Source organism: Mus caroli, unplaced genomic scaffold (assembly GCF_978045245.1).
Source record: "Mus caroli unplaced genomic scaffold, Mus_caroli_1 scaffold_12, whole genome shotgun sequence".
Classification (NCBI taxonomy): Eukaryota; Metazoa; Chordata; class Mammalia; order Rodentia; family Muridae; genus Mus; species Mus caroli.
In genome coordinates, this window is record NW_028227267.1 from 13,551,525 (window position 1) to 13,565,983 (window position 14,459).

Below are 14,459 nucleotides of genomic sequence, written 5' to 3' on the forward strand. Positions count from 1 at the left end.
CCCTCAAAAGCGACTTGAGTAAAGCTCATATGAGCTCACAGAGACTGAGGCAGCATGCACAGGGCCTGCATGGGTCTGCACCATGTCTCAGTGCACGCATACAAACAGATACATATATAGATAAACACACACATATATACATAATGACTAGTTAGTGTTTTTATGGGACTCCTAAGTGTGTGATCAAATGAGACTCTGATACCTGTGCCTTCTTCAATTGTGCTTTTTTCCTTCTGTTGATTTATCCTTCCAACTTGGATGTGATAGCTTTTGTTTTATCTTATTATATTTTGTTTTGTCATATTTTTTAAACGAATGAATGAATGAGTGAGTGAGCGAGTGAACACCTGGCCACTAGAGTGAGGGTTAACAACTGAGCTGTCATATGCCAGCCACTCCAGCTCAAGTTTCATGTCCAGGACTACTTGGCCAACTACAATGGAGGTCACCGTTTCTTGTGTGCTTTTATTTAGTTACAGTTTGGTGGGCTTGTTTTGTTTTTCTGTTTGGATGTTGTTTTATTTTGTTTCCTTGTTGTTTCTGGCTTTTGCTGTGTTGTTTTGTCTTTGAGAAAGAACTTAAAGTTGGGTAGGCAGGGGACAGGGAGAGGATCTGGAAGGACTTGGGGGAGGAAAAGAATATGGTCAAATGTATTCAAATTTAAGGATTGTTTTAAGTAATAAAAAGAGAAATAAATTACTTTAATTGTATTGTGTGTGTGTGTGTGTGTGTGTGTGTGTGTGTCTGTTATGGAAGCAAGCAGACAATTCTTCAGAGAAGTGCTTCCCTGTTATCTGGTGGGATCTGGGGATCAAACTGAGGCTGTCAGGCCTGCCTGACAGTACCTCTACCCTCTGAGCTTCTTGCCAACACAAGTCAAAATAATAAGTTAGGGTCTGGTGACATGGTTCAGCAGTTAAGAACTTAAGAGTTAACTGCTCTTCCAGAGGTCCTGACTTCAATTCTCAGCAACCACATGATGGTTCATGACTATCTGTAAAGGGATCTGATGCCCTCTTCTGGCATGTAGGTGTACAGGCAAACAGAGCACTCACCACCACCACCACCACCACCACCACCACCATCATCATCACCATCATCATCATCACATTACCATGGTGGGCCCTGGTGATGTACACCTTTAATCCTAGAAGTTTGGAGGCAGATGGATCTCTAAGTTTGAGGCCAGTTTGATCAAGTTCTGGGACAGCCAGGGTGGCACAGTGGGACTCTGTCTCCAAAAAAACAAAAAACAAAAAAAAAAACAAAACCAAAACAAAACATGAGCATGACCTATAATCCCAAGCACTTGGGAGGCAGAGGCAGAAAAGTTGTAAGTTCAAGAACAGCCTGAGCTACATACAAGAAACTCTGCCTATATTAAAAAAATGCAGTTTGCAACCAATGCCTGGGGAGGTCATAAAGGAACTAAATTGACATAGAACTGAAATGACGTCTGAACATGTATGTCTATAACCCAAAGACAACTGCTTCTCTCAGCCTTAATGAGAGAAACCTCTCTTTACAGTACACAGTGGGGAATGCCGCATACTAAGTGCTTCTAGATGTCACTAGAAAGACCTGCAAAGACCTGAGTGGTAAAGATGCAATCAAATACACATATGGCGATAAATTAAGATCACGCAACGTCTTACCTTTTCAAAGACTGTCCCGTCCAGGTAGGGGTACACATGAAAAGCCCCTCTTATCTTCTTCACTCCTGGATACAGGAGTGGGACCATGTTGATGTAAGCCACACCATGAAAGGAAAGCTGGTTTTCATCATCGATCTAAGGGAACATGAGCAAGAGTTGTTACAGCTACAGAGCAGAGGGGCGTATGGTGTAGAGTGCAGACTCGGAGATCTTGGATTTGATCTAGAAACAAGCTCTGTTAAGCAAGTAGCTGTGTGTCTTTGCTCAGCGACAGACACTTTAGGACCTGGTGTTATTTCTAGAGTGGGTTTAACAACCACCGAGGTCACACATATTAGCAGGGTTAATAAGGTAAAGGCTGTAGCCAAGTCAACATATATTCGACTGAATTGATATTATAAATACTCCACCAAAAAGTCCATTTCAGCAGATCACTTCTTAGGAGAAAAGTAAAATTTTGTAAACAAAGATAACAGAATTTAAGATAATCAAATGGTCTGGCTCGGACTGTATTTTATTTCAGAGTTCGGAACCTTCCAGAGCCTTCTTATGGCTTCTGACCAGCATGTTTTGGCATATTTTCTTAGCTGATAGGTCATGCTTTGCTGAGAAAGGGCCTCTTTTTGTATCCGGGTTCCAAAGAGCACTTTCCTTAGTCAGCAACTCCTGCCGCCAACTAAGGACCACAAACAAGGCTGCCTTGTATTTGCAAGACCCAATTCCATCCAAACTTTCACTGCAAAGATAAAGTGCTTGCCAACAAACACATTCTAATGTCATTTTGCCATAAAATATGTTAATGGAAAATCAAATTTTAGAGAAAACAAAAATTCCAAGCTTAAAAGTAATCTCTTTAAATTTGCCTGCTGTAATAACTGTTAGATGCGAGATGAAAAACATCCTTTGTTTCCATCATAACATTTCATGGCTTTGATATCTAAAGAATGTTAACCATATATATATTGTAATAAAAGAAGGAAATGGTTACATGCTGGTATAACCATTCTGTTTTAGAGTGGGGTTTCCTTATTTAAAAACTCTTTGGGGGGCTGGAGAGATGGCTCGGCGGTTAAGAGCACTGACTGCTCTTCTGGTGGTCCTAAATTCAAATCCCAGAAACCACATGTTGGCTCACAACCATCTGTAATAAGAATGATGCCCTCTTCTGGTGTGTCTGAAAATCGCTACAGTGTACTTGCATATAATAAATTAATTAAAAAAAAAAACTCTTTGGGGGATGGCTCAGGGGACACAGTGGTTGCCCCACATGTGTGAGGACAGAAATCTGGACCCCAGCACACCCATAAATGCTGATCATGGGGAGCAACCCACTGGAATCCCAACACTGGTGTTGGGTTGGCTGGGGCAGGAGATCCCAGAGCAGGCCAGCTAGCTAGTCTAGCCCAAGGGGGAAGCTCTGAGTTAAAGAGCAGGGAGAGACAGAGTTTCATGAGCCTGTATCGTTTTTTCCTGTATAAGTCTCTTTATTACTCCTTGTGTATAAATTCCACGAGGGTCATTCAGTAGACTGCCATTTAAAATGATCATGGTACCAAAAGAGAATCTCACATCTTTAAAGCCATTCCTCTGAATGAATGCTTTGCTGCTGTGAACTGTGCAGTAATAAAAACACCAATGGGCCAGCATCTCTGGGATGTGTTGACTTGGACTCTTTTGGGCAAATACTCAGAAGTGGTACAGCTATGACATGCGAGATCTATTTTTAGTTTTTAAGGGATGAGTTTCCACCCTGACCAGTAGTGAATAAGGGTGCCTTTTGTTTGTTATGGTGGCAACATTTTTGTTACAGAAAAAAAAAAAAAGCCTTTTCAAAACCAAATTAAATAACTTAGATGCTTGATAAGGGCCTGCTAGGAGTTGTGTGTCATGCTAGGTTTGTGCAGACTATAAAAGCAGACTACTGAGTGACCCCTACCCTCACGGAATTTACACACATGGAGTAAGGATGAGACAGAGACAGGAAAAAATGATACAGCACATGTTCCAGGCTCACAAAAATCTTGTCTTTCCAAAATTGTGGTCTATCTATGAATCCTATTACTTAACGAGCAGTCTAACATCTTTTGTAGGTAAGTCTAAGTTAACTAGATTGAACTGTATCACTCATTTTGACCTAGATAAAAATGAGTATTTCTTATGGTACCTATGGTAAGATGTAATACAGGGGCAGGGGAAGTATCTGAAAATAAGGCTTGAACAAGTATTTGTGAGCCACAGGAACTTCAGTGGCCAGTCATCCTGATTTCCCTGGGAAAGGAGCTATCAGTACACACACTAAGACAGTCCTTGACAAAGAACCACAAATGGGTCGCATGAGGGGAAACAGCCACATAAGATTGGATTAGACACAGAGACACAGAGACACAGAAAAACAGACTTGATTTGATAGGTCACTTCTAATTTTAAAAACTTGAGGGGAAGGCTTTCTCTGTTGTCTAGGCTCCTCTCCAACTCCGGATCGAAAAATGATCCTTGTCTCGGTCTCCCAGTGCTGGGAACCGCAGGCAGAAGCCACCACACCCATTTTATTTTAGGGAGCCACATGTTTACCTTCTCAAGTTTGCCTGGTTTGGCTTTCGGCATAACGACCAAAGGCACTCTTGTGATCTCCACAGGCCAGAGTCGGCAATCAGCAATTCGCTTCTGGAAACTGCAAATTAAAATCTATCAGCACTGTCTGCAAATGTAAACGGTAGAGCTTAAAAGGAATGCTCTTCTGTTTTAGGAAATTATGAGTAAAATGATCTGGGAACATGGCTCAGTTGGTCAAGTGGGTGCTTGTCTAGTCCTGGTTTCAGTTCAAAGTGAGTACTAAAAATAAAATTTATTGCCTAGAAAGTAATGGAATACATGTGATGTGTGTGTGTGTGTGTGTGCATGCACTCTCGTGTGCATGCACACGTGTGCAAGCATGTGAGAGAGAGACAGAGACAAGAACAAAGAGGCAGTGAATATCGGTCTTATTAGGCAGATGGCTTTATGTTTGCTTGTGAGACAGTCTCACTAGTATAGCCCAGTTTGGTTTCAAACTTAGAACCCTTCTATTTCAAGTTCCTGAGAACCTGAATTATAGATGTCCACCACCATGCCTGGCCACGTTACTGATTTTTTTTAAATTATTATTTTGAATCATGTGTATGTGCATGTCTCTGTGTGGGTTATGTGTATGTCAGTGCAGTGCCTGCGGGTGGCATTGGATGACCTAGAACTGGAGATCCTGGCAGTCACAAGCTGTCTGATGTGGGTGGCAGAACTGAGCAAGTGTCCCCTGGAAGCAGAGACAGTGCTGTCTGATGTGGGTGGCAGAACTGAGCAAGTGTCCCCTAGAAGCAGAGACAGTGCTTATCATAAGAGCTGAGCCACCTCTCCAGCCCAGGGAGTTCATTTTTTAAAAACCTTCTTAGGTTCATAGCTTTATAAAAAAATTCTTTTTTAAAATGAGAGGCTAATGCAAGAGGACCACAAGTTTGAGGGCTACACAGCGAGTTCCAGGCCAGTCTGGGATACAGCAAGACGCTGCTTCAAAACCAAACAATCCACTGGGGAGGTTTGAGGAGGTGGTGCAAGCCTTTAATCTTAACACTGCCAGACAGAAGCTGGAGGCTAACACACTGAGAATTGTAATGGTTAATCTCGTCAAGTTGGCAGGACTTATATTTACCAACCCTGGATATATTCCCTAGGATGTTTCTAGACAGGTTTAACTGCACAAGGAAGACCCACACTGACTGAATGTGGTTGGTGGCACTTGGAGAGCTGAGGTCTCTAACTGAATAAGCCTTCACCTGCCTCTGCTCCCTGGCACCATCAGCTGTCTCAGCTCCTAACTTCCCACCATGATGCACAAATCAACCTTTTTTCTTCCTGAAGATGCTCTGGGTGAGTATTTTAGCATTTTAGCATTAAGTAAGTGATATAAAAATGTTTGAATTCTTTGAACTATAAATGTCATGTCTATGGTGCTGGAGAGATGGCTCAGTGGTTAAAAGCACAAACTGCTCTTCCAGGGGTCCTGAGATCAGTTCCCAGCAACCACACGGTGGCTCACAACCATCTGTAATGGAGATCTAATGCCCTCTTCTGGTGTGTCTGAAGACAGCTACAGTGTACTTATAGATAATAAATAAATAAATCATAAATAAATAAATAAATAAATAAATGTCGAGTGAATTATCCCAAAGTTGGCAAACATGTTTGTTTTTACTGTGGTTGAGTGGACTTCCAGCTCAGACATAGCTATAAAGTGTCTTTGCTGTACTTACAGCAAGAAAAAAGCTGGTCAAATTGAAAATTGAACTTTTTCCCCTTAGCTCCATTAGAGAGTTGAGGTAAAGGGAAAATTGTGACCTGAAATTTGGAGAGGTGGATCAGAGATGAGATCCACTTTACTGATAGCAAAGACTAGTACAGTACCAGGAAAACAAACAAACAAACATCAATTGCAAATTTTACAAATTGTTTGAGACTAAGACTTAAAAAATTCCAGGGCACCGGGATATAAGTGATACCTGTTCTAAATGCAGGCGCCATGCGGGAGAAACACCTCCCGCTTCAAGGAGGGGTGGAAAGTAAACGGCTTGCAACACTCACCAGGGTTGGTTTGTTTGAGGCAGGGTCTCACTATGTAGCCCTGGCTGACCTGGAACCCTGTAGTCCAGGCTGGCCTCAGACTCACAGACTTAAGTTCTACCTCTGCATCCCCAGTGCTGGGATTAAAGGTGTCCACAGTTTGGAGTGTCCTTTGTAAGAAAGGCTTGATCTTTACGGGAAGCTACCAGAGCTTTGTGTTCTGAGAAGACAGTCAGCTACACAATTCTACCTCTGCCCAGTTTCCCTACCTCACAAAAGTTTGGAAAGGAGGCAAGAAGAACTATGAACCCTTCTGAGAACAACAGGCTAAGGATTCAAAGCCACTAAAACACACAGAGCCATTCCCACCCCCAAACCTGCAGCCACAGCAACAGGACTCCAGCAGAAGCACAGACGTCAGCTGAGAGCAGCAGAACAGAGTCCCATCCTGAGAGGTGCTCTTAGGTTAGCACAAAGACGACAGGCAAGAGAAGACATTACCCAGGGGCCTGAGGCATGGCTACAACAAATACTCACTGTATCTGGCTCCTGAACAGATCAGGGCCAAACCTCACACAAAAAAAAACCCTAATCCTTGAATTCCTATTTCCTCAACGATAACACCCAGATGCCAACATTAAAGAGTGCCAGTGGCTCAAAGGGCCCTCATGGTGGAAGAAAATAGACCCCCAACAGGTTGTCCTTTGATCCTACACATGAGGAAATGGGGCTTCACAAAATTTGATGCAGATGAAATTGAAGGTATGGTAACTCAGAAGCAAGTGTCATCCGTGATGTCTGTGGGGTCAAGTTATCCCCAGCCATGGACCCTGGACGCAAGGCAGGCCCTGCACTCCCAAAGCTTCTACTGTGTTGTTACCCCCACCAAACGTGTTCACTAGTGAGTCTCATACCCAGTCAAAATCCTCCCTGTGCTCACTACGGCTATCCTGCAAAAGGAGAAATAATGGTTTTTCTCAGATAGAAAACCAGCCAGCAGCCCTGACCTGTGGAGAAAGGCTGTACATGTGCATTAATGAGCAGATAAGAAGCGCTAAACGTTACAGAGAAACGAAGTACTGAGTCACAGATTCAAATCCATAGATCATGAGGAAAACACCCAAACATCTCATAAATTAAAACAATTACACCCTTGCCTTATTCTTAAGTGATCTAATGGACAAGTGTGCGCTCAAACTAATATGAGCACCAGTTTATCCTCAGGAAAATCAAATCCATCAACATGACCAGGCAGGGAAACCAGAAGTGCACCTCTGAAATACCAGCCCAACTCTTTTTATTATTGTTAATAAGTATTAAACGATTCTGGGGGAAAATGTTTTTAAAAGCCAGAGCCGGGGCCTGTGATGGCAGGCACATTGACAGTCCTTGGTTCCTCATCTGTAACCAGCTTCCTGAAGCAGAGACAGATATGACTCTACAGTCATTTGTAGAGTACCAAGCCTCCTGTCTCTCCTTAGTAATGATATGCTAATTTGGGCTGGGTGACAATGTATCCAACTAAAACAATGTATTTTCTAGCATCGATTTCATCTAGAGATGACCCATAAGATATAGACAGAGGTTTTTAGTTTACTGGAAGGTTCTTGGAGGGCGTGTGGGGCAGGGCAGACAAAACCCAGTAACATCTAAACCACCAGCATGGGCGCTTCTGAACCCACACACGCTCCCTTTGACCACTTTCTGGGGCAAGCCAGGGCTCCAGCAATCCCTTTGGATTTAACCTTGCACATTTGAGTGTTTTGCTTGCATGTATGTATGTATGCCACACGCATGCCCAGTGTCTGCAAGGGTCAGAAGATGGCCTCCTTGTATTCCCTGGGACTAAAATTACAGAAGGCTGTGGGCTACCATATGGATGCTAGGAATCAAACCTGGGCACTCTGCAAGAGTAACAAGTGCTCTTAACTGCTGGGACAGCTCTCCAGCCAAGCTCAGGGGCCATACAGAACTTTGTGCCCATGGGCATGCGCTAAGGGGACCTGGCGTGTTAAGTAGGTTCCAAGGGAAGGAGTGCAAAGTGTGTTTTGGTTTGATTTGGTTTTGGGTTTTTTTTTTTTTTTTTTTGCCAGAAGGCTGGAAAGGACACGTTTTCTAGTCTAGTGGCCTCTTCAAAATCCAGAGCCAGCACCAGACCCTTCTTGTAAATTTGTTTTTCTTAGTCAATCTGTAGAACCTGTCTCTATGGAAGGTGTCACAGGTACTTAACAGTTTCAATGCAGTCACGTTTGATCTATATTCTGCTTGCTTTGCTCCTCAGAGAGATTTAGGTAATGCTTTGCTGTGCACATGGGGACTGAGTTGATCTTCACAAGAATAGTTCTCACCAGATTATGTTGTGCTTAAATAAACTAAAAATAAACAACTCCTGAAGTTTGACCCAATACCAGCTGCATGTCTCCATGGTTTTCCTGCCTCATCTCTCTGCTGCCCATGAACATAGTGCATAGGCCGCAGAGACATATGGCAGCAACGCACGCAAGCACGCACTCTAGCAATCTTGACCAATGAGGTAGAGCAAAGGCTGTGCAAATCAGTTCTAGAATTATTTTATGTGAGTGGAAAAGAAATGCTCACCTTGGCGAAGTCTCCATCACTAGGGCTTCTGCTATCAGCAGATAAACAAAATGTCAAGCGGATGCAGACAGAGTGGAAGAGAAAGTTTCAAACGACCTCAACTCAAATGTAAACAGGCTGAAGAAAGAAGTCCCCTCCCTGACCCCCGGGGACCCAGGTGGTTGGGGGCAGTCCTTTGCTGTTCCCACCTTGCCACGGCAAAAGGATGGAGGAAGCAGCGGCTTTCCAAATCCCAGACAATCCTCTTCTTCGTGCATTCGGCTTGGTTCCTAAATTCCCTGTCCTGTGAAATAATAAGATGGAAGTTTCTGTTCCCTGTGTGCCGGTTGCATTCTGTCAGTCTGTGAGCATTCCTGTATATGACGCCCACTGCAACTAACTGCTTCTGTCTATGAGAGAACCTACTGATGCAATGACTGCTGAACGCCAAGTGTTTATCACATAACCTCAGTCAGTGATTCTCAATTCAGGATGTACATTAAAACCACGGAGGAGCTTTAAAAAAAAAAGATCTCCGAGAGAGTGACAGCGTGTCACTTATTCATTCATTTTTAGTGGAGTCTTGAAAGGAGCTGGGCAGGAGACTGTGTGCATGAATCCATTGCTTGTGACTACAGATGGGATGTGACCAGCTCTCTCAGGACACCTGTAGCGTCCCTGGCATGACAAACCGCATCCTGGATTCTGTGAGCTGAGCACTCCCCTCCTCTCTGAGTTGCTTGGATCAGAATATTTTGTAGGAAACGAAACCAACAAACCATTGTCACCATCTTAAAAACATTTTCAGGGGCCGCACACAGCAGTGCATCTCTGTCACCCTAGTTCTGAGGAGGCTGAGGCAGGAAGATGAGTTCAAGGCCAACCTAGGCAAATGTGGAGATTCAGTTCCACTTTTTAAAGGAAAAAAAAAAAAACCTTTACAGATTTTATTTTCAGTTTGTTTTTTTGAGGCAGGATCTCACTATGTAGTCCCAGTTGGCCTGGAACTCACTATGTAGACCAGGATGCACTCAAACACCCAGAGACCTTCTGCCTCCTGAGGGCCAAGATTGAAGGCAAGTGCTAGCACAGCTGGCACCTTTACAAAGTGTGGTCAAGGCTGAGAAACAACTATGTAAACTAAAATATAGCATAGATCTAAATATATAAAATAAAATATTAATATATGGGAATTACAAATATTCACTAAACAAAGGATGAAAAAAGACATGCCATCAATTTTAATATATTGTTAGCCTTATAACGAGTTTGGCTATTTAGACTCAATGAAAAGAATCCAAAATCTGGGCTGAGAGATGGCTCAGTGGTTAAGAGCACTGACTGTTCTTCCAGAGGCTGAGTTCAGTTCCCAGCAACCACATGGTGGCTCACAACCATCTGTAATGGGATCCAATGCCCTCTTCTGGTGTGTCTGAAGACAGCTACAGCATACTCACATAAACAAAATAAATAAACAAATAAATAAATAAATTCAAAATCTTCATTTCAGTAATTATTTTTCTGAATGTTTCTCCTGATGTTCGTCCACTAGTACAAGAATTATTTGCAATCACTTTTCTATCATTTTCTATGCCCTATATTGAAATAAAAAGAAAAACTTAAACTAAAAAAATCTTGATTGCCACCAGTAAGGGAGTAAGTAAGTGAATTAAAGTATGTCCACTCAATGTCATATAATATAGAAACCACAAAAAAAGGAAAGAAAAAATTTTTATGTACTGATGTGAAAAAAATACCCAATATAGAGTATGAAGTAAAACAAGACAAGCTCTATAATGGCTGTACAAATGACGGGAAGTATCAAAATGCAGTAATGTCTATTGATACACGAGGGAAAACTGACATATTTCCCTGCTCCTGATGTGAGAAAGCATATTCTGTACCTTGTCTAGAAACAAAAACCATACTGTGGAATAAACCAAAAAAATAGGAGTGGCTTCTTGATATGTTCTAGTTCTGAAAATAATGTGACTGAATACTCACCAAAAGTCTGGATTCCCTAAAGAAAAAACATTGTTTTCTTTTTCTTTTTCTTGGATATTTTCTTTACTTACATTTCAAATGTTATCTATCACCTTTCCGGGACCCCCGTGCCAAGCCCCCTATATCCCACCCCTCTCCCTGCTTCTGTGACGGTGTTCCCTCACCCACCCACGCACTCCCAACAATTTTTTTTTTTTATTAAATGTATGTGGGTGCTTTGTCGGCATGTATGTCTGTGCACTGTGTGTGTGTCTGGTGGCCAGGGAAAGCAGAAGAGGGTGTCAGGTCTACAGGAACTGGAGTTATAGATGGTTGTGATCCCCCACGTGGGTGCTGAGAATTGAACCTGGGTCTTTAGGAAGAGCAGCCAGTGCTCTTAACCACTGAGTCATCTCCCCAGCATCAAGAAAAAAATTAGCTGTAAATTTTGCTATAATGGTGTGTGAATGTTATTTCACCGCCTTTGGAGTCATCATCGGAAGGAAAGGCATTTTCCCATCAAATAGACTATATAAATGTAGTCACTTAGGAACTTTCGACTGTTTTCTTTTAAATACGTATTTTAGTTTGGTAAGCCAGTCCTTCTGAAATCTAACTCCCTTTCCCTCTTTCCCAGGACTGAGAGACAGGTTCCGTCTCTTAGTCTTCACGTCACTGCACTTCTTCCGTATGTACACGAGGCATCTTGGAGGAACCACAGCAGAATAACTACTAAGGTACCAAGTAGGAAAAGAATCAGGACAAAGATGCATACATGGGAGAGAGACTTTCACTGTACACTTAACTTTAACTATGTAATCAATTTCTAATTACATTATTCTTGCTATAGTTTGGAGGCTGACTGTCTCCCACAAACCTCTGTGGTAAAGGCCCCAAGAATAGTACCACTGGTAGGAATGGAGTCTTTAGGAATGAAGCCTACTGACGGGCTCCTTGGATACAAAACAGAGGGGCCATCCATCGTGGAGTCAAATTTCCAAATGTGAACCAAAATAACGTTTTCTCTTTATAAGTTGGTTATCTTGGGTATTTCATTATAGTAACAACTGAATAACATACTTATCAACTCAAAAAGAAACAAATGTATATTAAGAGAAAATTGAATACAAATTACTCTGTTTGCAGAATTAAGTGATATTCGGTTTTGACATGCAACCAGTTTTGACAAACGAACAGGTGTGTGTGTGTGTGTGTGTGTGTGTGTGTGTATCAATTTCAGATTCACAAAGGGTTTATAATTTGTTAACACACTGTATTTATCATAAAAACAGGTCTCTCTCACCTCAGGGTGGTTGAGTTCTCCTTCTTCTTCCTCATAGGGACCCCCCACAATGAATTCCTCAGGAATGTTACTAGCTCCTGGAGCTAGAATGTTAGCAATGGGCCATTTTTTAGGCCGGGGAACAGGTTCTTTTTCCCCTCCAAGCTTCAGATTTCCATTCCTGAATATCATAGTGTAGTCCTTCTAAAATAATAAATGCAGATGTGAGGACACTTGGAGAGGGCTTTGAAATATATAAAAAGTCTGCTTAGAGCTTTTCCCAGTGGAATTCTGAGTATTATTTTCATGATTATCTGGTTCTATATATAGGGGCCCATGACCCCTATTCTATTTGTGCTAATGTATAACTCTGTGGGTGATAGAAAAGATGATAAAATGCAAATAACTCTTTTTAAAAGTATTTGACTTGTTTCCTTGTGTGTGTGTGTGTGCACAAGTAAGGAAAATGTGTGTGCACAGACAGATGTGTGTGGAGGTTAGACGACCGTTTGGGAGCTGGTGTTTTCTCTCCCTCTGTAGGTCCAAGGGATCAAACTCAGGGCATCAGGCTCAGCAGTAAGTAGCTTTGCTCTTGGCTTACGTCTCAACAGCTCATAGCGGGGGTGGGGGGGTGGGGGGTGGGGGTGGGGGACAGTAGAAACTTGAAGTTGGGAGCAGAACAAGGCGTGGATTGCCATGTGCAGTTACAGGGTTGTCCTGGATAGGAAAGCGACCATCCAGACTCTCCTCACGTCGTTCCAGTTTTAGAAATGAAAGTCAGGCATCTCTGGAACCCATCTAAGCCGCCTGCCGGCACAGGGACAGTGTTATGCACATTGACATTCAGGCTGTGGCAGTAGCAGGAGTACTATATATGTGAAATAGGAAGGCATAAATGTAAGACAAAACTAAATGTTAGTTTTTAAGCCTAAAATAAATCCTAGCCATTGGTAGAGTGAGTTTGAATGCAGTCTTGGCAGGGAGGAACACAGCCCTGAGTGCAGGCTCGCTTGAGCCCTTGTGCACATCTGGAAGGAGGGCTTTACCTCTCCGACCGACGGGACCTGCAGACCGACCATGTAGTTCTGCTGAGGCCCTACTGGTATGAAGGACTCGGGCACAGAGTAGGCCGCCTCCAGTGTGACCTTCAGTAGATTGCTCGCTGAGACCTGGGCTGGGGTCAATAAGGGCTCGGCCACAAACACCTTCACATCAAGACTGCATTGCTATAAGATAAAATAAAATAATAAAATAAACAACGTTTATGAAAGTTGACATGGGTCTTCATTCTCTTTATTATCTTCTACCACTGCTCAAGATGATGCCAGTTATTTCTAAAGAAGTTGAAGAGTCAAAAGAAGAACTGGAGAATCTTGCAGTGAACTAGAGTCATTTCACAGTGAGGTAAAGCACAAACACAAATACAGCTGGGAAGGGACTGGATGGCTCCCTACTGGGTGTCCCTAGCAGGCACTTGTGAAATGGGATTGAGGGCTTTTATTTTGCTAGCCTGTACTTTATGATTATGTGGGGTGTGTGCATATGTGTTCAGGCATGTATGTACTACTGTGAGCATGTGAAGATTAAAGGGCAACCTTGGATATGTTTTCACTTTCCACTGGGATATGAAGGCTCATGTCTGGCTTTCCATGGATTCTAGGAATTTGCAGTTGGGTCCTTACACATAAGCAATCTACATCTCCATCATCTCTATACCTTCATCATCATCATCATTGCTATCATACAGGGCCTCACTATGTAGCACTAGTGGGCTTGGAACTCACTATATACACCAGCCTAGCCTCAGACTCATGGAGATCTACCTGCTTCTGCCTCCCAAGTGCTGGGATTGAAGACGTGCATCACCGTACTCACACTTGTATGATTGTTTATTATCATTTAAATGTAGTGTTCTATAGTAAGATATTTTCAAGTATCTATGTGTGTGTGTGTGTGTGTGGACACGCACACCTAATATTCTCACACACAATACAATAAAAGGTTTAAATATGCATTAACAATTTAAAAATTATATATTTAAAATTATTATTTATTTATATGAATGGGTAGGTGGTCGGAGGGCAACTTATGGGAGCTGGTTTTCTCCCTCTACTATGTAGGTCCCTTGGCACCCAAGTGTGTTTCCCACTGAGCCATCTCACTGGCCCCTTAAATGTGTATTGATTGCTAATAATGTGCTGATGACGAAGACACTTTCCCTTTCATTATGAAACTCATATTACAGTTTAATGAGTTATGACAAGTCCTGTTGGGAAGCACTAGAGAGGGAGAGGATAACTAATTATTGGGTGGCAGAAGATGAGAAAACAATGTTATCAGATCCTGCTTTCACAGGATATCAAGGAGTCTGT

At 42.5% G+C, this 14,459-nt stretch overlaps 1 protein-coding gene across 7 annotated transcripts in view; it reads right to left on the minus strand.

Annotated features, from left to right (window-relative positions):
• The window catches only part of Cfap70 (cilia and flagella associated protein 70), a 60,561-nt gene that overhangs the window by 29,959 nt on the left and 16,143 nt on the right, over nt 1-14,459 (minus strand). For all 7 annotated transcript variants that reach the window (XM_021182102.3, XM_021182103.3, XM_021182104.3 and 4 more), the window contains exons 6-10: nt 13,134-13,313; nt 12,109-12,291; nt 9,032-9,126; nt 4,227-4,326; nt 1,656-1,790 (exon numbers count right to left, since the gene is read on the minus strand). In XM_021182102.3, the coding sequence (XP_021037761.1) occupies nt 1,656-1,790; nt 4,227-4,326; nt 9,032-9,126; nt 12,109-12,291; nt 13,134-13,313 (693 nt within the window). The remainder of the gene's footprint in view (nt 1-1,655; nt 1,791-4,226; nt 4,327-9,031; nt 9,127-12,108; nt 12,292-13,133; nt 13,314-14,459) is intronic.